Raw genomic sequence first — 18,392 nt, 5'->3', positions numbered from 1 at the left:
TTAATTTGCCTGGAGGGACTGAGGAAAACCATGGAAGATCATCTGCAGGCCAAGATTCAGATTCTACACCTTCTAGATATAAATAGTGCTCCAAGATGTTTCCATTTCTTGTGGTCTCCTCACTCATTTTCTGGTTATATTCTTTCTCTATAACACTTTCCCTAACCTGTTGTTCCTATCTTGATCTCAGTCTCTTTTTGGACATTTTCTTTTTGCTTTTATGTTCAAAACTTCCTTTGAGATTGTCTCTATGTTCACTCTTAAAATGTGGCCATATTATTTTATTCTGTTATTTGTTAATTTTTATTCTGTGTTTATCTTTAAATTCTCTGTAATTTATCCTGATTGCCATACCACAAAATTATGTTAATATTGATAGGTTGTTTATTGTACATAACTCAGGATTTCATTTAATTACTCATATATTTCACTTAATATTATATTTATAATTATCAGCTGTTAATTTCACTGGGCTCTAGGAATGACTGAAAATAAAACATGTTTCAGATCTTACTAAAACATGTTTGTTTTGTATGTGAAGCAACTACATATTGGCTGGATAAAATTTCATGTAATTTAAAATGTAACAATATGAAATAGTTACATACATAATGTAATAGAATGTATTCCTCAGTTTCAGCTTTTGCCCATGTTCAACAACAATTTACAAATATATGGTAATATATCAGGTAAACTTAAAGTATTCAAAACAGAACTGTTACATGCGAAAACAGACATTTTGTAACCCACAAACTTTTAGACAATTATTTTTAAAAATCCTAAACAATGTGAATGAGTTGATCTGTGCTGAGTTATAAGTGTGGTGTTTACTAGTTTATTTACTAGGTAGACACATATAACTAGCCAGTCAGTTTCATGGTTAGTGGAGCCAGGGCATGAAGCTAATATGTAACTTCCATCCAGTTCAGAAGTCTGGAATGCATAGAGCTTTACATTCATACATTTTCTACTCCTCTATTGGTTGCTTGTTATATACAGAGGAAACATAGCTTATTACCAGGATTATTTTGTTTTTTATAGAGATGTATAACAAGGAATGTTACAATGTTTTTCCATGTATTCCACATAATAAAGCAGTCCTTTTTATGAATTTTTTCAGTGCAAGGATCAAGATGTAACGATTGACAATAGCACCGCTCCAGAAGTTCCATGCCCTTCTACACCACAGGATTCTAGGTACAATCAGTCTCCTTAGATGCTATGCTGTTACTTATCAGTAAGCTTGACTGGCACAATTGATAAAGTGCCTGGGATGGCTGACATTGTCCCTCTCAGATCAATACCAGTATTGATTACTGTTGTCTAATTCTGCATAAAATTATAATATATTGACACATTTTAGTAAAACTGGCAAATATCTGTCTTTATGCAAATCTTTCCAGCCATTCTTGAGTTTTGCATGCACAGAGACAAATATGGTGAAGCTTATGGGCACATTTTTGCAACTTTTAGTTGTGAATGTGCCCAAAAAGTATTTTAGGGAGTGGATTGTCAGGATAGGAGGATGGAACTGGTTCCAAATTGTTTCCAATGGTGGACTTTGGTATTAGTGTGGTGAACCTTCAGGTCCTGCCACCACATACTATTTAACTGAGTAACTGTTACGTGTTATTTAAAGATCCTGTAATGTGGAGTTCATCAGCTCACTGTTTTAATTATGCTTAATTTAACCATAGGTCATTACTGGTGTATAACCGTATTTCAACTGTAATTGGTGGAGTAGATGAGTCTAGTCAAGTGACCCCTCAAGGGCCACCAAGTCCCAGCCAGGGAAGCCTAGCCCAAACCCCAAACACAGCAGAAGAGAAACGATCAACTAAGACAAAGGGAAAAGGTGAAAATTCCATATGGTATGAATATGGTTGTGTGTAGATATTCTCTTATGTATCTTGCCTTTATAGGTTATGAGGACAAGCAAAAAGGACAAAATTTATCAGCTGATGAAATATGTTTTTGCCAGATTGCATTATTTTCTTCATCCAATTATTTTTACAAAGCAACTGAATACTTTGATTAGTATGGTTTCTTGCCATATGATAGGCCTTCAGGAGTGGGGTATTTCAATCAATGCTGGAAGCACATGACAGTTTTAAAATTTGGATAAAAATGTATGCATATACTATGCCAGTGTCCACTGCTTGAAAGTATGTGCCTACTGATCAGAGGGTTTAGGAATGTTACCATGTGTATTTTTCAGTGCTACCATAAACCGAAGTATAAAAATGTGTTAATTTCACGCATGTTGAACATGCCTACTTAATAAGTTATGCAGAAAAGTCTTCTTTAAATCTTTAAATATACATATTTATGCACAGAGTACATTATTATTGCATTGTAACACAAAGAATATAACTTCAGAAATTATTTTGCAGCTGATGAGCAATATTTAGAAAGGGAAGAGCCCAATTTTTACTGATTTGTTGGGACATGTTGACAAAGAATGTTGAATTTTGTTGTGCCTGTTTAGTAATAATGGATATTAACATATTAAGAGCAATTATCATCATCCTTTCCTGTATTAGGCCTATGAAGTCCTTTCAATTGCTTTCAAGACTGAGAGCAATTTAGTGTGCACTAACTACTGATTTGTAAATGGAATTGCAGCGATCATGACTTAATCCTACATACGTGATGATTTATATGGTTATTCTATGATAATGTATACTTATTTATTGAAGCAGTGCTTTCTTTTTACATATTTATGTTACCATAATGCTGTCTGCAGTGATTGTAGAGGTTGATTTTAATGTCAGAATAACATAGAAATGTCTTCAAAACCTAATTTCAGACTTCATGAAATGTTTCCTTTTGCACATATTCATTTTGTTTCATTCAGTAGGACAGATATCTACTTTGGAAGAGTGGTGGCTGTGATTTGCTATGCCCTTGTGTGCGCGCACATGCGTGCGTAAACGTATCACTTACTTGTGGCAGGTTACACAAGAAAGGAAAGCTCTCCAATAAATATACCACAACCATTTGTTTGTACTCTAGGTGTATTAAATTACACTGTGTCATCATCTTAATTTTTTTAATGTAGAATGCATATTGTAGGGTACCAGCATTGCATTTACTGGAAAGATCATAAAAAAAGATGAGAATTCTGAAGCTGGAATAGCTTGTCCCCCAGTTTATCCTTGAATCAGTGACCTCCAGAAACTGGCCTCACTAATCCAGTGATACAAGGGAAATAAAAGGTGCTGTGATGAAAATTTTAGAGGTCATAACCCACTGTTTGCTTTATCAATCTCACTCGGTAAGATCAATCTCAGTTCTTGTCCCATCCATTTATGTGCCAAATTCAGTGATAATCCATCCATTACAAATTATTTGAGGAACTGATGGACAGAAATTATGTTTCACTGTACAAGACACTAAAACAATGAATGGCGAAACTCTGGCTAGTAGTGTCATCATCATCATCAGTCCGGCTTTCAACATTGAAAGTTGGTGACCCATCATTAGACACGTCAAAATGAACATGAGTCTAAATAATTTGGACTTTTGGAAGGAAATAGAGATTGGGATTAAAGGGCTGGAAGAGATTAGTTATCAGCAGTTGTGGAAATGAGTACAGAATGTCAGAAGACTTCCAAGGTTAGAGTGACTGGTATTCAGAGGCACAAGTATTGAATCTGTACTGCTGAACTTCTTATAAATATTTTAGATGTTTTATTGGGAATGGACTATTCTTTAATATTGAAACATATATTACATAGTTACTTTCATGTAATGTCTTCCAAAAAGGCACTTTTTACTTCCATAATTGTTAAATAAATATATTTTTCAACAGAAAGCACAAGCCAAAGATGGCACATAATAGACTGAATTGGCCTAACAACGTAAGTAGAGTGGAGATATGGTGATACAACGATAAAATACTTATGGTGCCCAGACTAATGTAGTGTATATTATAGGCCTATTAATTTAATATTTCAATAATTTTTTTTGTCAGAGTTTATATCATTTATCTGATGATTGTTACAGAGTGCTAATCAAATGTGTGCATCAAGGACATCTTTTCCAAATGTTCCATGTACAAATAAGTAGAAACACCTATTTATTGTTTCATGTACAATATGCTACATATATATATCATATTTTACTGATAACTTCCAGGTTTATATCTCTGTTTTTATTATTAACTATGCTTTTCTTTTCATTAAGTTTAGTGTAGATGCACTTTCCAGCAACCAATAAGTTCTGTTCATGATAAGGTTTTTCAATCTGAGTTTGTTTTCAATGTCTGTAATGTACACAAATCCAAAGATCAAGCAGCCAGATGCCACTTCCCATTATAGAAATTTGAGTTCACTCTCAGGATAGTCCATTTGGGATTGGTGACAGACATTGTGGCAGGTTTTTACTTAAGACTTCAATTTTCCCTTGTCAAGTCATTATTCCATGAATACCCCATACTACTATCTGTGAGGTGTGCAAAAGGCCTGATCAGCCAGCATATTGTCACAGCCTCTTATTCATCTCCAATCCAGCATGACTTTACATTGAGTACTAATAGTTACAAAGCATTGGGCAGTTAATGGCATTATTGCATCACATGTCTAAGCAAAGGCATATCACTTCATTGTTAGTGGTAAAATGCTCTCATGGACTTACTCACAAGGCACAGCACAAATAACTTCGAGATGAACACAGTTGGAAGTTGACATACAACTTCTGAACTACTCAGTGTATTTAATTTCCTGCACAGTTTTTGTTAATTCTATCTGCCAAACAATTACTGAAGATAAAGCTCTCATTGTGAAACCTTAATAAATACTGTATGTACTAACCTGCAGGTGTGAATGCTTGTGGTAACACAGTAATATAAGAAACAAGTAGTGTGTGGGGAGAAGTATTATTTACACACAGACTTGTAAAAGTTGTAGAATGTTTGATTTCAGCATTACATAATACAAATTAATGTCTGAAGTGCATTACTTCAGCCAGTTGGTTACATGGATTAGGGCCAATATAGGATATGTATGTCACACAAATGCTGAAATAAACATTTGAATTTTTCTTTATCTCATCTGTATGTTGAAATTGTAACTGGGCTGTAAAAGGGAACAGCACCAGTTAACTGGAAAGAATCTCAGCAGAGTATTTTAAATAGTTTTAATTACATTTTAGAACTTTTATAAGAATACTAAGATTATAGTAATTTATGTAATTAGTGATGGACTTTATTACAGATAATCCTGGCCAGAATCAGTATTGTAGCTTTCTGCTTTACATTTTCACAGACCACATGTCCAATACTGAAAATCATAATTCTATCAATAGTATGGTGTAAATGTTTACAGTGTCAATTGAAACTACAATGGATTGTTTTATTTCTGCCTAATTAACCATCATACCATGCAGATGTACAGGGGACTTAGGTATAGCTCTACATGTTCTTAACCTCAGCACTAGATAGAGGTGAGTGGTCTGCTTCATCCCCTGCCCACTTTACCTCCAAGGAATAAACTCCAGTACCCACTGGGTGGGCTTTAGAACTGGTCTGGATGTTGCAGAAAACAAGAAAAATACACATTCAGAGACACTGTTTTACATGGCACAATCAGTTTAGTTTTCAGAATTTATGTGCCATCAGAGTAGATTGGAAGAAAGATTAATCTAATTTTTTGTTCTTATTTCTCTATAAATAATAAACTGTAATACAGTAATAGTTTTTCTTCAATGAGATTTCCAATTCCTGATCACATACGGGGTACAAAATTTAACTCTGAGAGCTACAAAAATGTTCCTGTGTATAATTCTCCCTAAATATATGGAAAAGCTAAGTGAAACATGACAATTGAATGTTAGTAAAATCAGTAGCCCAGTTGAGAATGAGGATAAATGCAAATTAGAGAAACTATTATTGTTTATCATTTCAGATCAAAGATGATTTTTTCCAGAGAGTGAATAGCACTGCAACAGTTTCTTGCTTGAATGATTGGTTAGCAAGGGACTGGCAGTGTTAAGTTAATAGGATTCATTTGGTCCACCTTGCGTTGTAAACTTTAGTATAGAATGTAAGATGTTACTGTATTCTTAAGTCATCTAGAAGTGTCAGAAAATGGAAGGAGCTGTGTGCGCTCAATCCCACTTTATTCAGTGAGATTTCAGGTTATCATGGTAGTGAGTATGAAAATGGTTGTCTGCTGGGTTGTTGCTCCATGTAGTCTGGTATAAATTTACCAGTGTTTCAGAGGTGCTTGCTGCCTCTATTATCATGGTAATGATTACTCTGATTATCTCTGAAATGTTGATAAACTTCTATGAGACTACATGGCACAACAACCCAGAAGATGGAAATCTTCCAGTTTATTTAATTGACTTCAGAGTGTATGTTTCTGGTACTGGTGTTCCACCTAATTATCTGGCCACTGTGTTTGGCTTCAGCATGATACTAGTGAATTTAAGTGTATAAAAACAAGCAAAGAATGTTCAAATGCTGCTTCAAATTCTTTAAATTTTTATATAACATTTGTACACTTTTGTGTCAGTTGCTTTTTGTAAACAAATTTTCTTGAGTACAGACTTTTTCACTCATAATTATTTTCTTATTTCATCACAGTTGTGAAAACAAAGTACATTCATACAATAAAAGTCCCAGATAATGAAATTCATGATTCCAATATTTTTTTAATTTGTAACTCTCTGATGCAATGGATTCCTTAAATTTTTAATATTTTCTTAAGCACTGAAGGTTTCGTTTATGGAATCCTTATGTTGGTCACAACGACCAATGGACCACCCACTTAACATTATTTCATTCTATTTCCCACAATCCTTTTAATATTATCCTACATATCTCAGCTACGTCGTCTTAATGACTGTTTTCATCAGTTTTCTGTACCAACATTTTTCATGTCCAGTTCATCTCAATCTTATTCCATATCAATACTAGGTGTTGCATAATACTATGAAGTGTCATTTGATTCTTTTATTTTCACAGTTCTTCCATATTTGTGGAACCTGATATTCTCCTCTGTGCCTTGTTTCCAAATACCTTCAGTTTTTATTATTCCACTTGGAATGCAAGACTTAGTTTCATTCCCATACAATATAACAGGTAAAATTATAGTATGTAAATTTTAATATATACTTCTTTGGAAATTAGTTGAGGTATGTAAAGAGGATTTGAGGTTTTCATGGCAGCAAATACAAAGATGTTGTCTTCTGAGTTGTAACGCTGTGTAGTCTAATAGAAGTTTAACATTTCAGAGGTCCTTTTTTCCTCTGAAATGTTGGTAAAATTAACAGTGCTAACACCCAGAAGACAGCCATCTTTGTAATAATATTGTTTTCAAGTATGAAACGTTGTTGCACTGATATATTAGCAATAATTATGTTACTGTTTAACCTGATTAGTTTGAGTATTTGTCATACTTTTATAACTTTACTTTGATATTTTGACGACCCGTTCTTCAAGTGCTTGAGCACTGTGGGTCCCAACTTTTCGTTCTGAAGGGTATGCACAGTACAGTATGGAGGGATATGGAGCAGTATTATTTAAAAAATTTGTAACATTAATATACCCAAATCATGTTCGTATTTAGGTTTGTAAGTTATGGTCTATGTTCCCTTTTACTGGTACCTCACTTACCTCATTTTCAATTTTATATCCTCCAGCATTTACTGCCACACTCCTAAAACAATCACCTCAACAACATGAATTTTACATGTACACATAGCTCACATTATATGAGTTAATTCAGGGCCTTCATATTCACACAAACATCCTTGATATAGTAGCTGAAAATAAGGATGTCCACTGGAAATGACAGCTTCTCGCAGCATGATTCAATGTCATGAGTATATACTAGTATCAGGTCTCACAGCTAAGGGATGTAACTTGAATGCTACTCCCTCCACTACTACAGTGCTTCTAGGAGTGTCTCCACTTGACAAATGTGACATACGAATCTGAAAAATCCATTAAACCATTTACATATCTCAGCACATACAGAACACTAAAACACTGAATTAAGTCTATTTATCTTCAAATAAAACTCCCAATCTGGACTGTGTGACTATTCCTACTAAACCTCCAAACCACTGGACCCACATCAATATTTATGTTCAATCTTCATTTTAAACCACTAATAGTATATTTAAAATTACATAAAATGTGAAAGATATCTGTTTACCTCTTTTTAAGTCTTACTCTGTTTGTATGTCTTCAAAATAAACCCTTCACATTCATACACAGAGAACAGGTACAGAAAATATAAATCAAATGAATACAGTACCGTAGGTCTTCTTTCTGCATCACTCATGTAACTAACACACATTGTTTTGGAAGAATGTGTCCATACAAATTCTCCAGTTTCATCATTGGGAAAGCATTTGAGAAGAATTAATCCTCCAATTTTTTCTTCCACACCATGAAGGAATGGAGATTCTACAAAACAATACAGGTTAGAAAAATGTAAATGGAACCAATTCATCCATTTTTCAATAACTGATATTGAAGGTTATAATTTTGGCATATTTGTACTGAACTTCTTAAAGATATAATAATAAATGGTGTTTCTGTCAGTCCACCTAAAGCACAAAATATGAATATTCAAATTCCAAAAATCGTAGTTTCTTTATACATTCTTTTGTGGATCTATAGTTGTGTCAAGATTCAATCATGTAACTATTCTGGCCCAAAAGTGTGCAGGCATATCCAAACATAGGTATTTATTACCTCATTACAAAACCTGGATTTCCCACACATGAAATTAAGTTCAGTGGAATATGAACTTTTTTTTAAAGAAAAGTTATTCTTTTGATTCCATAAAATACTTCAATCTAACAAACAACACTAAAAAAGAAACCTGCAGACTACCCACCTAAGAAACGCAGAGACAGAACCTAAAAGAGGAAACAACTTTTAAGGGTGATGCCATGAAAATCAGCACAGATATCATGCCATTACAGGTTATCCTAATGCCATATTTTTAGAACCCCTACCATCAATAAAGGTGGTGGTGATGGTGATGTTGACTGAAGTGTGTTGATAAATTTGACATGAGAAATGTGAAGGAAACATGCTAGGACCTATCTCAGCATTCTCCTCTGGATTGACAAATACCTTTGTAAAAATGGGTTAAGGGTATAAACGTGAATCTGTTCAGCAGTTCAGTATGAAAACCTGTAATTAATATTCTGAATTTTGATGCCTCACCCATGAATTTAGTTTTCATTACTTTGTGAAGTCCTGTTACAGAACAACTGTTCTTTTGAACCTCAAGAGCTGCTTCTCTAGCCAGCATGGTGCGAACAAGGTACTCCCCACAACCAGATGTGCATGTCGCAACAGATGGTACGTGACTTGTTCCGTTGGATGCCCAACATCCACATCCATATGTTGCAGCCTGAAAGTAAGTAGACCAAGCATTTATGCAGATTTAACTGGATGTATATCCATATAGGTTGTGTACTTCCCTCCCACACTGACATCAGTAGGTCCATTCACAATTCTCTAGCAAAGGATCTGTATGTCACAAAAACACTAGCTCTCTCTCTCTGTCTCCCTCATAATATCAGTTTGTTAGATCTGTTGGTGTATAACAATAATAGATAAACTGTTAATGAAATCAAATTAATTTTGTGAAGTTGAATGCAGAATTAGAATATCATTCACAATGTATGTTCACACACACACACAATTTAAATTGTAATAGAAACACCTTGGATAACTCCTGAGATTCAATTGTTCAACATCTGACTAACTTGAGAATTCAACAATTAGTCATATACACCTCCCTTTGCAGCTTTTGTGTTAATTCTTTATTAAGAAATTTCATGTGTTGGCATGCCATGAAGAAGGCGAGGTGATAGTGACAATACAAGATCAAATAGAAGAGTGCATAAGATTCATAGTTATGAATTGAAATTCAAACTGTTGGAAACATGTCACGAAAGGTGAAGGCCTTGCTGAAATGTCATAATTAAGAATCTTATGATTCTGCTCCTGAGATAGCAGAACACATCTATGGGGAAATTGTGTGGCTGGATTCAGTGGCATTTAAAATAGTTACTAATATGTGTTGTAGTGTCTAATTCTTCCATTATTCTATGCCATCATTAATATTTCATACAACTATGTCATGAGTTGTTTTTAAGAGGGAATTTATATGAATGCACTATACCAAGCAATTGTAAATATATATCTGCAACTCCAGACAGACAGAAGTGTCACATGAAATGATAAAGGTTTCTTGAAAACTGGAATGTTTTGGCAGTACAATATTTACAAAACTGAACTAAAGATTTATATTCCCTCTTAAAGTAAACAAATGAATATATATCAGAAGTGAACATTCACCTGCCCCACCCTGCCAGGATGTTTCAGAGCCAGTCCTCCACTAGAACAAGCCGCAGCCACATCACCATATGCATCCACACAAACAGCTCCTACTGTATCCAGTGGTGTCAAAATCTGAAAATGATAAATGTACATGATAATAAAAATTGCATTTTCCAAAATCATTTACTTGCTAACTTTGGAATAAAATCTGAACACAATGAAAATATTCATATTGTCAATTACAACTTGTAAAGATGATCTTATTCAGCACGTGCCCTTATAAAATTTTTAAAAGATAATGCATACATAATCTTATAATTTTAGTGCCATCTGAAAGCCATGTCATTCTTCATTGCCATTAAAATCAGGAAGATAACTCATCATCATGGCTAAGTGGTTAGTACTCATTTCACAGTTAGGAGGTCCCAGGTTCAAATCTCAGCCTGGACACCAGCTATCCTGAACTCTTTGCAAGTTTATAGTCCCTCCAAACAAATACAAGGTAGTACATTAAATTAGGCAGAAAATGTATAATTTCATATACCTTCCAATTAATTATTTGTCTTTTGACACTCGGCTATTGACAGGATTATTAAAAAGTAGCCCTTAATTTTTCTTCAGGTGTTGGCTATTATTATTTTCAGTTATTTCACAACATTGGTGCACACCCCCCACCCCCCAAGCAGAAAACAGAGCTCATATCCAATTTCCCCCCATTATAAATGTTATATGTTTCACAGTGAGATCCAGTAGATTCCACATTATTTTCTTTCACTGTTGTTACCAACATAAAAAAAATATGTGCATTAAGTAACATACCATGCACCATTCAGAAGATTCTCAATTCTTCCCATACTACAATGTTTTCCAGTAGTGCTCTAAGAAAATGTTTGTTTCACAGAGGTATTCATTTCATTCTTAACAGTCTTCCACTATGACACCATTCAGGAGATACTCTGTTCATTTTCTATTGTTACTTACAGAAATAGGGTGAAAATAATGTAAGAACTCCTGCAGACCTAAGCTTTATTCAATAGAATATTGTTGGTTGCACTGTAATGTTTAAATACTGTAGTTCTCACATGTACAAAGTTCTCACATTGTTTTGGTAGAATAAAATAATTAATAAGTAATATTTTATGTCACACGTTGATCACAGACCTTATCAGTATGTATCTGGTATCTTTCCACTTTCTTCTTATAATGGTGATATTGTTTTAATGCTTTATCTGCAATTAACAAGAAACAAAACAAACTTATGTACTGATATAAAAATTATTTCAGAATACACTTTAAAATGGTCCTTACACTGTGTTAAATATACAATTTTTTTAAAATTCTGATGTTTAGGTCACAGTATTACATACCTGATATAAGTCTCCTGGAATGAACAGTAGTTAGTTCTGCTTGCTCAGCCCATTTACGTGCTCCATTTCCAACCAACAAACTAAAGTATGAACATCAATTAATTAGGCTGCTGCAACAAAGTAAACCCTACAAGTACATAAACATTGATATCTTCAGAACTTGAAGAAAGACTGCATAGAAAAAAATCTGACAGGAAATGAGAATATTTCAGTATGAGGAATATCATAACTTCTACACTTTCTAAAAATAATCATGTCCCTTTTAACAAACAATGTGAAATTAAACCTATCTTACACCTCATATTCATTACATTTCTTAATTCAGGAAACCTTCCCCACTTCATGTGCATTAAGCTGTTAATATTAAACTATTCTTTAAAATTTATCATCAGCGAGATCCTACATAAAATATTAAACTTTTAGATTCATTAGAGAGTAGAGTAGAGTTTATTTACATTCCATAGATCCTTCTTACGACTCAACCAAAGGATGTAGAACATGCCATTTCATACAATATACATTAACTTCAGAACTTTCAACACAAGTACAAGAACATATTTCACATATCAATGTACATAAACTTCATATTCTGCAATACAAGTATGAAAAATAATTTTACAAATTAATAAACATAAACCTCAGAATTTCAAATAGAAATACAAAACTTGCTTTACATATAGATTATGACTGTGCTATAGTAGAATACATCATAGCAGGGGTACAGTGTATATAATAGACTAAGAAAGGTTCTAAACTCCAGTCAGGATCATAGTCCTTCCAAATGTGAACTGGGATGTATTGTAGACATGCAGAAACTAACCTTGGTGGAACTCTCCCCAGTGCAAGTGCGTTACAGCTCTGCTTTTTACAGATATGGTGAGCAAGTTTCACTGGGTTCTTCACACCAGGCACAGCCCCAACTGCCCCATAATGTAATGTACAACCATCCATCACACTAGCATCACATTCTACATGTCCATCCCATGTTAGGTTGGAACCATATCCAGCATTGGTTAGAGGGGAGTTCTCTAACACTGCTATGACATCTGTTACAGTTTCCAGAGCTGTGGCCCCTGAAGCCAAAAGTGAATATCCCTATATGAGAAGAAACATATGATAATTCACAGCAGATGATACATTATGTGTTAATAAAAATGAACATAAACTGAAAGCTCCTATAGCAATATTCGCCAACATACACATTTTAAACCAACTGTTATACTATGGAGTTTGAAAATATTCTCTTAAGCAACTTATAAATAAAACAAATAAATGGCTACCAAATTTAAGTGATTAATCAGTTAATCATAACACTTTAATGACTTTATAAACATTCCCACTGTTTGCCCTAAGGTTCATATACTTACTTTGTTACATGCTTTACAACACAGCTTCTTATATTCTTGCCACAGTGCTTCAGAATGTTTGCCAGCACCTAAATGGGCCATACAGAATCATGTCTACATTTTGACTGTAAGTAAACACCCTTAACCCAAAGAATAAAGCACAAGTGATGATCATAAACAACACATATTAAGATACACTTGATTTTTACACAAGAAGGAAATAACGGCCAACAGAGAGGAACAAAATCATAAATCATATCTAGATAGCAGTTAGATGTCAGGGATTTTAAAGAGACCATAAGGGAACCGCTAATTTATTTTGCTCTAAAAAAGAAACAACAAGAAATGGTGTTGCAAGTTCCGTTAACCTCATATGGTAAAATTACAGGCAAATTTCTACGATTACGAGAGAGGATACATTAAAGTTTTCTGAACCCTCTGCGTCATGACTATTTTCATCTCACCTAGGTGAATACCTATAAATCCTGGCATTTTGAACCTTCTTGTTCACCCAACACGGCACCGATAAAACAAAATTATTGGATACCTCTCCCTTTTACATGTAGTACTGACATGAGTGCAACATTGATAGTTTTACCTGTGTTTAAAAGCTACTCTAACGTTTTCTGTTATAATGTCTGATGTCAAAGCCACGAGCAGTTAATTTTATAAAAGCAATAATCAATTAAAAACACCCTCTCACCAAATATAAACTGCAATTTGATGATAATACCAAACTCTATAAAATGAGTTTCAATGTTGGTAGTTGTGGAAGCAAGTGTCAAAAAGTAATAAATGTGGACTATTTAGATTTATTTTGTAAGTGCAAGTGAAGTGGTGTACTGGCGTGTGTTAATTAGAAAAATACATAGATTTAATATATTTACAAGTGACATTTATAATGTATGTCTCAAACCGATATTCTAGCTTTACAGCGAAATGGTTAGATGAAATATCGTTTCTCTTTATGAGCCCTTGGCTAACAATTTTCAGTCATTTCGTTGCATGTTACATTTCAACAATTTTCGAGAAACAGCATCCCCAGCACAAGCTGTTCGATTATTTCTTTTTAGGTCCGATGTGTGCATTACTTCTCTTGTTATTATTGCCCTTTGGAGTGTTGGGAATAGTAATATGGGTGATGCTCTGTGTAACCACACGCCAAGAAAAATATACGTACTTAAGTGCTGATGAATTTTTTTCAGAAGATGATATAAACTGTGAACTGCAGAATTCGGGGACATATACTTTGGCATCAGTAAATGTTCTTTTGGCACCAGAAGTAATAGCTAGGCTGAACAATAATAAGAGCTCATATGCTCGAACTTCAGAAATAGCGAAAAGAATACTGAATCACACAGGAAAACCACTTTCTAATTTGGTAACTGGAAATGAATTTGAAATTAAGAGCAAGTATAATAGCATATTAACTGAGTTCCCATGCCTTGATTTTCTCTGTTTGCAAGAAGTTTGGGAACGTCCATATGCACTGATTTTAATTGAATATTTGAAGAAAGAATTCTCATACTTTCTTTATGACATTGGGGATTACTGTTTCAGCAAAAACTTTTGCATGCTTGGTAAGTGTTACATTTTTTGGTTGCGTAGCTTGTATGATGTAAGCCGACTGCTTAAGTTACTTGATTCTTTTCAGGAAGTGGGTTATTTTTTGCAAGTAAGAAACCTATTCTTGATGCTGATTTTAATATCTTCACACTTCGAACTAAGCATGCAAGATGTACATCTCAAGGAGTACTCTGTGTAAAGGTCAGATGTCAATTCCTTTTCCAATAATGCATACATGAAGCTATTCAGCTTCTTATTATAATATTTCTTTAACTTCTTTTATGTTCTGAATGCTTATATGAAACTTGTATTGCTGGACAAGAATTATAAATGATAAAATCTTACTGCAAATAAAATTGTTTTGAAGATAACTGTGTTCTGGGATGTTGCATTATGTAGTTTTACAGAAATTGACTGACATTTCAGAGGTGCTTACTACCTCCATTATTGGGGCAAACTCATCAAGTAAGCACTTCTGAACTGTCAGTCAATTTCAGTGACATTGCATGGTGCAGGATCCCAGAAGACTGTTATCTTCATACTCGCCACTATGTGTACCTGAAATTTCACTTAGAATCATTCATGGCTTTATTTGCTGTAGTAAAAGGTAAAGGCAGTAATTTATTTTGATAGTATAATAATTAAGTGTAGGTGAAGAAAGTAAAATAAATTAAAATGCAAATAATTAAACTTTATCTCAACACAATACATTGTATATCTTCTTCTGTCACTCTGGAAGGAGCACTAGTTATGTGAGATCATGGAATGTAAATAAATTCTATTCTAAACTACCCTGATAAATTTTATGTACTCTAGTCATTCTTTATGAAATAAGTAAATGGAAACACTGTATTGCAGAAACCATAACACAGTCTTAAATTTACCTGAAGGCTGTGGATTCAATAACTTCATTTTATTTTGTCATATTCTCTGATTTTTTATGTAGTAATAATTTTTCTGTGCTTTTCAGATACAGCATATAACATAATGTTTTAACATTCAATAATAGAACATGTTTTGTTACAGAATATTAATTAACACTTCAGGTTTTAGCTGCAGTTATCAGACAAAATAGTGTTTTTACTGACATGAAATAAAATGAGCTGTGACATTGTTCAGCACTGTTGATTTCCTGCATATTATTGTAAAGAAACATCAACAGGAAAATCCATTTATAAGTGTTACATTCATTGTTTCTCTGAAACAGGCTACTGTAAATGTACAGAGTTGTATACCTTGTTATGTCACAGCCTTTCTACTTGTCTTCATATGCAAATGTTTACATATTTGTTCCTTTCATGATGTAAATATTAATAAACACAAATATTTTCTTATAGGTGTTGTTAAATTATGATGAATGTGGTGACCGTCATGTTGGTTATATTGCTAATATGCATACACAAGCTTTCCAAGGGTCTGAAGCTGTGCTGTTGTCACAGCTTACAGATGCCTTAATATTTATAACTTTGTTCAAGGAGCAAACTACACAGCCCAAAGACATAATTGACTTTGATATTGTTTGTGGTGATTTCAATGCTGATAATATGTCTCCAGGTAAGATAATGTTATCAGTAGAGCTGCTTTTCTTACGAGTTTTTTACTTCCAACATTACCATCCATATGAAGTCTGATATTTTGTTTCTGATGTATGACATGTGGTTGTAATGTGATTATATTTTCTCTAAGACAGTAGAGAATGGAGATCATAGTTTACTTCTTTGTGCAAAACTTATAATTCATGTTTTTATAACATTATAGTCCTTTTTATATTGTCATCTAAGGCTGGGGCCACACGACCGTACAAAGTACATCCGTTGTAATGCACATCGTGACGTCTGTCATAGAATCATGAAGGGACATATAGGGTACAACACACGAAGCACGCTTTGGGGCAGGTGTTGTGTTGTGCTCTTGTGAGCACAGTAAAGAACCTTCAGGTTCCATAAAAGCCGTGGAATGTTAATGAATCTGTCCACCTTAATGCTGTTAATAAATCTGCATTGAAGGGCTTGAATTACATTTGGTTTATTTCCAAATTTCCTAGCTGATAAGGATGTGCAGCAGCATTTACTCTTTGAAGAATATCAGGATGTCTGTGTTGCAAAAGCAGGACAGGATATGGATTGGGCAGTTGGCACTGAATTGCGGCAGTGCATGTTACATCACCTAGATATCATGGATCCAGATAATTTCAGAAAAATATTAGTGGATGATTCATTACGGAGATTGTATGTCTTGGATGCAGATGTTCTGGTGAGTTCTGTAGACAGTGGCATTGAACAATAAAAACTATTACACATTTTATTTGCTGATTACATTGTAATACTAACAATGGAGGTACCCCCTCAGTTTTGTCCTTAAGAAACAACTAATCTCAGTCATTTGGCTTACATTGTTTAGTGAATGAAACATCCATTTCCTGAAACATTGTGTTATGCTCAGAATACAAGAGGATGAACAAAATCCAGAAACCCAATAATACATTTTAATTTGTTTAAAATAGAAAGCTCATCTTGGTCTACAGGTGCATTCTACACATCTTATGACATCAATTGTTCAACCAGGTCCAGAAGGTTTTGTTGAACCTCTACCTCATGGTGGAAGAAGAAGAGTGGATAGGATTCTTTATAAAGGTTCCACAGAAATTGTAGGTTACTGCTTTCTCTCTGCTCTCACAAATCTCACTGATCACTTGCCTGTGTGTTTGACATTGAAACCAAAGGTCTCATGATAACAGTGATAGTTGGAATCATTTAATGCACCTGGTCCAAGTATCTGTGTAGACAAACCGCTCTGTATCCTGTGTGCAACAATGATAATATTTCTGAAAGTCTCACAAGTGTTGCTGCTATATAAAATACTTCTCAATTTGCACCTACATGGCGTATAGTGGAATAGCTTTACTTTGCTTTTTCAGCTACACTCTACTATTAGTAAGTTACTTATATAATAATGATTCAGAGATGGACAGATACTGAGGTATATAGACAAGATGTGATCTTTGAAAATATGTGATACTGAATATTCAATTTTATGACTAAAACTGTACACATATAAATATGTGTCTTGTGTGAAGCCACTCTGTTCTGCAGTGCAGGTGAGTGGATTTAGCACTGGAAACCTAGTTGACTATTTATGGCAAACTGTACATAAATATAAAGGCATTTTAAATTGAGTATTTCAACAATCCATTCCAGGAAGCTGTATGTAGATGCTTTATTCCTCTTCAGTGTTGTACAAAACAAAAATTAGTACCTTATCTTTTTTTTATTCTCATAGGGTATAAATACTAACAAAGTTAAACAGAAACTTGTTTTTTTTAATGTACTTCACTTCAAGATCAGTTTGTCAGCTAAATGTGTTTCTGCTGTTAATGTAATAATCAGGAACATAACATTTTCAGGTATTTTGTTAACTGATGTTGTTGAACCTTTGAAGTATTAACTACTTTTTTTTTTGTACATTTTGTCACAGGTCTCATATTATTTATAGTTCTTATTGTATTTTTCTGTGTTTGTGTTGTAACTTTTTTCACACCATGCCTCCTGTGCAATGTTTGTAATGACATTATGCTGTTGTCAGTTGTTTTAATAATTTAATTTAATTATTATTGCTATTACAGTGATTAAAGTAAGTAAACTGAGATTAGTAGCACATGCAACATGTGTGGAGGAAATAAAATATGTGTGATATTTTGGTTTAGAGACCATGTGCAGTAACAGTATGTAACACCATCATCAAGAGTGTATTGTATTTCGTTATAATGTAAATGATATAAATTAAAACATATTAAGAAAA

General features: G+C 33.9%; 3 protein-coding genes across 11 annotated transcripts in view; 2 read left to right on the top strand and 1 right to left on the bottom strand.

The window, feature by feature from the left end:
• Positions 1-6,637, top strand: part of Girdin (protein girdin) — a 22,165-nt gene extending 15,528 nt beyond the window's left edge. For all 3 annotated transcript variants that reach the window (XM_022068339.2, XM_022068340.2, XM_022068338.2), the window contains exons 24-25: positions 1,121-1,197; positions 1,698-6,637. In XM_022068339.2, coding sequence (XP_021924031.1) covers positions 1,121-1,197; positions 1,698-1,893 — 273 coding nt within the window. In that variant the 3' untranslated portion in view covers positions 1,894-6,637. The remainder of the gene's footprint in view (positions 1-1,120; positions 1,198-1,697) is intronic.
• On the bottom strand, positions 6,465-13,625 carry Tasp1 (Taspase 1). Of its 2 annotated transcripts, XM_022068357.2 has the most exons (9): positions 13,493-13,625; positions 13,050-13,117; positions 12,503-12,777; positions 11,683-11,762; positions 11,477-11,544; positions 10,334-10,447; positions 9,191-9,380; positions 8,268-8,419; positions 6,465-7,941 (listed from the first exon to the last, which is right to left on the bottom strand). In XM_022068357.2, exons 1-9 carry the CDS (start codon positions 13,518-13,520, stop codon positions 7,825-7,827), a joined length of 1,092 nt encoding a protein of 363 aa, XP_021924049.1. In that variant the 5' UTR covers positions 13,521-13,625; the 3' UTR covers positions 6,465-7,824. The 2 variants fall into 2 exon arrangements, with proteins under 2 accessions (XP_021924049.1, XP_087208105.1); XM_087351979.1 differs by lacking the exon at positions 13,050-13,117 and having other exon boundaries at positions 12,503-12,755; positions 13,493-13,613.
• LOC110831885 (dihydroorotate dehydrogenase 2) lies at positions 13,600-18,392 on the top strand. Of its 6 annotated transcripts, none has more exons than XM_022068342.2 (6): positions 13,600-13,847; positions 14,102-14,608; positions 14,683-14,795; positions 15,932-16,148; positions 16,639-16,847; positions 17,119-18,392. In XM_022068342.2, the coding sequence occupies exons 1-6, from the start codon at positions 13,775-13,777 to the stop codon at positions 17,323-17,325; spliced, it is 1,326 nt and encodes a 441-aa protein (XP_021924034.2). In that variant the 5' UTR covers positions 13,600-13,774; the 3' UTR covers positions 17,326-18,392. The 6 variants fall into 6 exon arrangements, with proteins under 6 accessions (XP_021924034.2, XP_021924040.2, XP_021924038.2 ...); XM_022068348.2 differs by having other exon boundaries at positions 13,838-13,970; positions 14,234-14,608; XM_022068346.2 differs by having other exon boundaries at positions 13,845-13,931.

This window comes from Zootermopsis nevadensis, unplaced genomic scaffold, assembly GCF_977971745.1.
Source record: "Zootermopsis nevadensis isolate Lab colony 2312 unplaced genomic scaffold, Znev_1.0 Znev_ptg000002l, whole genome shotgun sequence".
NCBI classification, from domain to species: domain Eukaryota; kingdom Metazoa; phylum Arthropoda; class Insecta; order Blattodea; family Termopsidae; genus Zootermopsis; species Zootermopsis nevadensis.
Note: the sequence above shows the minus strand (reverse complement) of the source record. Positions and strands in the feature narration are given on the sequence as shown.

Coding starts and splice junctions, on each gene's coding strand:
- LOC110831885 (XM_087351911.1), top strand. CDS start 13,930: ATGTATGTCTCAAACCGATATTCTAGCTTTACAGCGAAATGGTTAGAT. Junction 14,796..15,931: donor AAGGAGTACTCTGTGTAAAG/GTCAGATGTCAA, acceptor ATTTTCTTATAG/GTGTTGTTAAATTATGATGA. Junction 16,848..17,118: donor TCTTGGATGCAGATGTTCTG/GTGAGTTCTGTA, acceptor CTTGGTCTACAG/GTGCATTCTACACATCTTAT.
- Tasp1 (XM_022068357.2), bottom strand. CDS start 13,520: ATGCCAGGATTTATAGGTATTCACCTAG. Junction 10,448..11,476: donor ACCAGATACATACTGATAAG/GTCTGTGATCAA, acceptor TATCATTTTCAG/ATTTTGACACCACTGGATAC. Junction 7,942..8,267: donor ATGCAGAAAGAAGACCTACG/GTACTGTATTCA, acceptor TGGATTTTTCAG/ATTCGTATGTCACATTTGTC.